The sequence below is a fragment of the Sinocyclocheilus anshuiensis genome, unplaced genomic scaffold, assembly GCF_001515605.1.
Source record: "Sinocyclocheilus anshuiensis isolate Anshui unplaced genomic scaffold, SAMN03320099.WGS_v1.1 scaffold176, whole genome shotgun sequence".
NCBI lineage: Eukaryota > Metazoa > Chordata > Actinopteri > Cypriniformes > Cyprinidae > Sinocyclocheilus > Sinocyclocheilus anshuiensis.
Window position 1 is genome coordinate 1150229 of NW_015555723.1, and position 7332 is coordinate 1157560.

At 35.1% G+C, this 7332-nt stretch overlaps 1 protein-coding gene across 2 annotated transcripts in view; it reads right to left on the reverse strand.

The window, feature by feature from the left end:
• Positions 1–63: 63 nt before the first annotated feature.
• The window catches only part of LOC107672558 (prolactin receptor-like), a 14818-nt gene continuing 7549 nt past the window's right edge, over positions 64–7332 (reverse strand). For both annotated transcript variants that reach the window (XM_016465796.1, XM_016465797.1), the window contains exons 2-9: positions 5935–6006; positions 5337–5469; positions 4270–4439; positions 2928–3109; positions 2455–2596; positions 2117–2216; positions 1577–1646; positions 64–1139 (exon numbers count right to left, since the gene is read on the reverse strand). In XM_016465796.1, coding sequence (XP_016321282.1) covers positions 474–1139; positions 1577–1646; positions 2117–2216; positions 2455–2596; positions 2928–3109; positions 4270–4439; positions 5337–5469; positions 5935–6006 — 1535 coding nt within the window. In that variant the 3' untranslated portion in view covers positions 64–473. The remainder of the gene's footprint in view (positions 1140–1576; positions 1647–2116; positions 2217–2454; positions 2597–2927; positions 3110–4269; positions 4440–5336; positions 5470–5934; positions 6007–7332) is intronic.

Here is a 7332-nt window from a genome sequence, read left to right on the forward strand (position 1 = left end):
TATATATACATACATACATTGAATTCTGTCTTTTACTTTGTCAAGAGAATGAAAGTGCAGTTTTTGAAGAAGGTGATTGTGCTCTAGTGCCCAGGGGAAGACAATGGCTAACAACATTTTTATAGTCCTCATATGCCATGTTTGTTATTTACATTAATAATCTGACATTAATTTGATCCGAAATGATTAATTAGCAGAAGTAATTACTCCACCACCTGCGTGACCTCAGTAACGACATTGTTGAGCCAATGTGGTTAAAATGATAAGCAGTTTTGTGAATCAATTATGAATAGCTAGTTAATTTCTCCAATGATGCTTTGTACTAAGGTAGTTAAGCAGCAAGTTATGTCGTTGTACGGGAAACGCACCCGATTGCTGAAAGAACCCTTCTCCCATCTCTGCTAACAAAGTACTTGACAGTTCACTATGAGACAAAATTATCCCAAACCTCTGAAGTTGAAGTCGCAAAATAGTCAAGATCCACTTGAAAATGTTGTCAGGGTTTCCAAGTATCCCAGAGGTTCGAAAACACCTCCTGTTTCCTCAGCTTTAAATGTTTTGTCACATTTGACCTCTTTGTGACCCTGTATGGGGATGCTGTCTTGTAGTACAAGGATATTATCACTGATAACGTCAGTGACCATACTGTAGTCCTCCCCTACCAGAGGTGTCTGGTCTCGTTTCTCTTCATCAACCTCAACGTAACCCATAAGTCCAGCAGGGTTGATGCTGACGTGCTCACATTTGCTACCGGAGCTCATTTGATTGTTTTGGTCCTGAGCGTTTACTGGTGAGCCATTGCAATCAAGGTGAAGTAGTTTTTGAGGCTCTCCAAGGACACTGCTGGTGGCATTTAGCTGATTGAAGACGGTCCCAGAGTAGACATGTTCACTCAGTGTTGTGATTAGATCCTGACTGCTGTTCAATGTGATCTGGATGCTGTTTTGAGAGATCTTTTGTGCAGTACCTGTGGGACAGTTTTCTCCCTTTTGGTACTCAAGATGAGCTTTGCCATCAAAATCCATTTCCTCATCACAGTCAGAGACCACGAGGTACTCCACTTGATGGTCTGATCTCTGGGCTATTTGGGGATATCCCGGAGTAATCAGAGCACTGAAGATTTCCTCGGACTTCCCACTCTGTGAAATGAGAAGTAAAATGACCTTTGTATTTTGTAACTGCAGTTTTGTGGGGTCAATTCATTGTCTGCTGGAAATGTTTAAAAAACTCCCTCCTATTTTTTGACAATGATAGAACATTTCAACAGATTGTTTAGAGAAATTGTCACAATGTAATGTGACTATCTTCTTTTATGTTCCACAGAAGAAAGAAACTCATACAGGTTTAGAACGACACGAGGGTGAGAAAATGATAACAGAATTTTCATTTTCTATTCTAAAGCACTGCCGTTTTTTTTCTTCCTAATGTCATATTTATCCTGTAAAAAAAAAGCTCTAAAGTACAATTAAACTGCACTACTATAAAACTGCGGCTCGTGGAAAAATTAATTAATAAAATAATATATTGTTGCTTCAACAAACTAGAAATGCATGAATTATGGTACTGTCTGCTGTACCTTAAGGAGCTGAGTTTCTAAGCCACTGATCTTCGGTTCTGGAACTGGTGGCAGTAAAAAATGCTTCACCCTAGAGAAGAATAAGGAAATACAGAATTAACTTAACCTTATTTTTAACGTAAGAGTTTTCAGGTTTTTTTAACTTGAATCTACAAGACTTTTGCTTCCAGTCCCATCCAGTGTTTTTTTTGTAGATGTGAAAAAACAGTTCATTATGCTGCTTATTTGCTATCATAAAATTTGAATTTATTATCGTAATCACAAACATACTGGTTTATAGTGCAAGTTGTTTTACCCTTCTGTAAAGTTTAGCATTTTTGCAACAGTTTTGCACCTATGGCAGCTAATAAATCAGAAGGAAAATTGTATTGTATTAAAAAATAAGGTGGATACAATGTTATATTAATGTTAATATTAATATATTAATTTGTGTCACACATTAGAGAACAGAATACTGATTTTGAATGAAAACTGTTATCGTTATACAGTCATCAGTGTAAATTCCTTTGACGTTATGATGAGGTGGGATGTCATGCTTACGATTTCATCTTGACTGTCAGCACTCCTGCAGTCAGCAGGAAAATGATGATGGTTAGTGTGACAGCAATGATCATAACCGCATTCTGTGTGTCAGACATATCTGCAATGCGAGAAACACAAAGACTTACATTTTTTGCTTTCAGTTTTCATCATCTTTTAATGCTGTACTGTATAATGACTTAAAATGGATCTAAAGGCAGAATTAAAAACGTATTTATACTTTATTTAGTATTTTTACTGTAGCCTGATACTGTTATGTAAGGCTAAAAATGCTGAGTAACGCAGCATAATGGCTGCAGGTGTGAAAGATTGAGTTGCTGGTGCTGGTATCATCTTACTGCCTGGAATATGGATGAATGCAGAGGGGCTCCATTCACTCCAGAAGCCTTGGTCTAGTTTACAGCGCACCTGAACGATGTAATTTGCTCCTGGCTGCGGACTGTAGATGCTAAACTCCAATTGTTTTCCAGCACTATATGACTAAAACACAAGAATTAAAACAATGTCTCAGTCATAATTATATTACATTGTGTCAAAACTTTTAAATGCAAAAACTAGTCAACTCACAGACTCCCAATACAGAAATATTTTCTTTTTGATAATAAATTGATCATTAATTAAAACATTTAGAAGCTAATTTTTATAAATACAGTATGGAATATTTTTAGATTAAAAAAATCCTATATGGTTTATATATGGACCCCCAGTTGAAAGCCCTGGACTTAAATAGTTTTGATTTAAAAAAGAAAAATGACAAACCATAAGAACATTTTTAAGAACCTTGATGACCTTGAAACTATTTGAATCTCACCTCCCAATTGCTGTCCTCCTCATTTCCTCTGTTCTCAATTTTTAAGCGAACTTCATATCTGATTGTTACCCAGCCTGAACGTGTGTCTGCGTCATGTGGAGGCTGCCACCGCACCAGGAAATATGGACTGTTCGTGGTCTGCATGAAAGTCACATTTACATTCTCTGGAGGGTGAGGCTGCACTGTGTGGAAGAAGATGAATCATCTTAGATGACAATCAACTGCACAGACATGATGTACCAGTAAGTGACAACAATATATGTACTAAAAAAGGAAATAAACTGAATGTGGTCTAAATGGATACTTGACTATTCTTCATATGCTTCTCATACACTACCATTCAAAAGTTCAAGGTTAGTATGTTTTTTTTTTCTTTCTTGGAAAGAAAAGAATACTTTTTCTTCAGTAAGAACACATTAAATTGCTCAAAAGTGACAGTAAAGACATTTATAATGTTACAAAAGGTTTCTATGTTAATGTTGTTCTATGTTGTTCATCAAAGAATCATGAAAAAATGTATTACAGTTTCCACAAAAATATTAAGCAGCACGATATGTTTTCAACATTAATAAAAATAAATGTTTCTTGAGCCCCAAATCAGCATATTAGAAAGATTTCTAAAGAATCATGTGACACTGGAGTAACACTGGAATAAATTACATTTTTAAATATATTAAAATAGAAAATGCCCAGCCTTTGAACAGTAGTGTATTTATACTCTTAATGCATAAACAAATTAGAACATCAACCATATGCCAGCACATTCAAGCATCTGCAGTGGGATATTCCATACATGGCTTGAGTTTTGCAGAATGCAAGACACAAACCTGATCATCCTCATTCTGTTCAGTTAGTCAGCCTCTGTTTAGTGCCATTTAGTACTTTTCCATTCCACTCAGATGCTCTAAAATGATCATCGTTTAACTCACCGTTACAGATGGAAGAGCCCAGTGCGCACACATTTCTAGCAGTAACTGAACTGGTTTAAGGGAAATTGTAACTAAACTGTATAACTTTACATGCAGTGTTATCGGTCTTGTTCTAGTATTATGATCTAACTGAAAGTTAAAAAGTTCAAAACTTCCACCGTAAAGATTTTGCTGATTGAGCTGCGTGTGCCCTTATGTAGTGGTAGGAAATCTTTATATACACTATATTTAGCAGGCAGCTCATTGCACTGTGGCTGTTGTCAAAACAACCCTGAAATTGGCCTCTGTAGTAAAACATCATTAACCATTCATGCATGGTCAGTATACACTAGGGGTATATATTGCAAGCACACAAAAACAAAAGCATTTCTGGATGCATTTTAATATTTTGTAAACACATTAAATGAACTCACCGATATCCATAACATCAACTTCTACAGATTCCGAAAAGGCTTTTCCCAGTGCATTGGAGGCCACCACTGTGATGTTGTATATGATCCAAATAGACGTGTGTCGCTTATCAAAATAACAAGAATTGTTCCCTGCCTTATGATAATCCGGACATTCAAAGACTTCCAAAGAGCTGAAAAAGTTTCAAATTAATGACAAATGAACCAAAACCTGATATTTATTCTTATAAAATATGTAAAAATGAACTTGGTTACTATACTAGGTTATCCTAGGTTTAGTGTGTTTATTAATAAGTGTGTGTGGTGTACAACTTAGAAAAATATTTAGAAAATAATAGAAAATGAAGATCAGAACTACAATTCAAATATTTGCTTTTGGAAGAAATTAATACTTTTATTCAGAAAACATGCATTAAATTAATCAACAGTAACAGTAAAGACATTTAAATTGTTACAAAAGATTGATTTAAACAATTGTTCTTTTGATGTTTCCATTGCTCCAAAAATTCTGAAATTCTTCAGTTTCCACAAAAGCTGCTAAGGAGCACAACTGTCTTCAACACTGATAGTAAAACAACAATCAGTATTGATAAGTAATATTTCTTGAGCACCAAATCAACATATTGGCATGATTTCTGAAGGATCATGCAACACTGAAGACTAGAGTTATGACTGCTGAAAATCCAGCTTTGCCATCACAGGAATAAATAATATCTTAAATATCTAAAACATAAGAAACTATAAAAAAGTAAATTGTACTAATATTACACAATATTACAGATTTTACTGTATTTTTGATCAAATAAATGCAGCCTTAGTGAGCATAAGTGACTTCTTTCAATAATCAACCCAAAATGCTAGATTATCTCAATAACATTTCATGTTACTGATAGAAACAAAATCATTTGATATTTTATTGAGACAAATAAAGCCTATATTCTAAACTGTGTCATAATAAGCACACAATGAAGTGACTATCCATGCTTTGATATAGGGAAAAGAAATAATGCAAATATACTTTTTTGACAGCGAGATGAACGATGCTGAATAGTGTTGTAGGCTGCACTCACCTCTCTTTTCTGTAATACAGGTGGTAGCTGGTGGGCAATCCACCTGTTGATCCAGGCTCCCACCAGCAAGTAAAAGTCTCTTTCTCAGGCGACCGACATCTTGTTAGTCTGGGCCTCATCGGGGGAGAATGACCTGGAAAGATATTGTAATTGAAGAGTATATGATAAGATATCTGTAAGAATAATAGGACTAGATAAAGTGAAATTTCAAACACGGACTATTAACAAACTATTATTGAATGCTACTGGAAATAGCCCATACTTTGTGTGTTGAAGCATGTTTATGGGTATTTCAGACTGAAAAATATCAAGTATTATTAAAAACTAGAATTATTTGAATTATACTTCCTTAAATTCAATATAGAATTTAAATATCTGTATCCTTTTTGCTACCTCAGTTCAAATGCAGGGATTCAATTCTGAATGTTACACAATGCTGATGTACTGTAAATAAACAACAGGCCTCCAAATGATTCATTTATAGAAAAATCACTCAACAAAGCCCAATAGCTTACCAAAAAAACTAAAAAAAGGAGTACACAATGGCAACTGTCTGGATTTATTCTTTGAATTTTAAAGCTGTGCATCCCTCACTTACACATGCTGTGTGAGATCCAAGAGAGGAGCCACATCAGAGTCAGCGCCTGCTCTGCATCTCTCCACATTTTTCCTGCACGAGAAACAAACCTCCACAATGTCAATAAGATGTCCACAACAAGCACGTTAAGTACCACCTGTAGAGCTTGTTTCTACTTTAAACATCAATCTAGACATGCAAAACAACCACTTAGCATGTGTAAACACCTTCACTCATCACAACAGCTGAAAGGTCATCATTATGTGTACAAAATTGTATGCAATTTTTCATTGAGTTAACTCTATGCTAAGATAAAAAAGACGATTCTTATCTGATTTCATGAATATGTTCTTATCGTGATCAGTAAAGTAAATACACAGTGAATTGTTTTTGGTACAGAATTTCTGTCTCGGCAAAGAAAAATGATGAAATGTGTCATTTTGATTATGAAAGCAGAACAATCACAAACACTAAGTCACACTGAAAATTAATTTGTAATTTTTTTGGAGTCAAACAATTAAGTTCTCTATTCAAACGCAAAAGCACAAGCACATCATGATCCCAGAAGAAATGTCTAACACAGTACTGAACGATGGTTATTTCTGACAGCATGGTAATGTACAAGGTTATGAACACAAGGCATCAATAAAAGAGTCGAGCACTGCAAACAGGTGCAGAGAGCTGACTTAATGGAAAGATACTGCCTTGGAACTGGATGAGACACAGATTTAAAGGGCAATCAATGTGCTTTATGTTTGTGGATCATTTTAGAAACACTTTGCTACAGTCTTTGAATTGCATCTATATTTTTCATTTTATATTTACTTGTTTCAGTTTCCATGAACATGCCATCAGCCTTATTTGCAAACATGTAAGTTATTAAAATGCCAAGGACGTGATTTACCCAAATCCAACAAGCTATTGTCTGTGGTCAGTACAGTCCTTTATTTTCCCACATTATATGCACTTATTGAGAAGGAAGTGGGTTAAAGTCCAAGTTTAAATGACCTCAAAACATTTGACATTAACTTTCCATTTCGGTGCCAGACAACTTCAAATAATAATTTTCATCTTAGCAGCAGCAAGTTTGACAACATGGCTGACCAATAATAATACATATTTTAATTAATATACATTCCTACACATTCTTATCAAATAAATATAAGGTGATCAGTGTGGAGACTTGTCTTGTGGCTTTGCATGGTTAAACGACGTACAGCTGTTATCACTGAGGGTGTACTCACTTTTGTTGCCAGCTATTTTGACAATAATGGCTGTATGTTAAGTTATTTTCAGAGGACAGTAAATCTATACTGCTATACAAGTAGTACATTGACTACTCTAGTATTGTATTGTCCCCTGAGAAGATATACTAAAATGGTTGCTGAATTGTGATGGGTGTACTCACTTTTGTGAGTA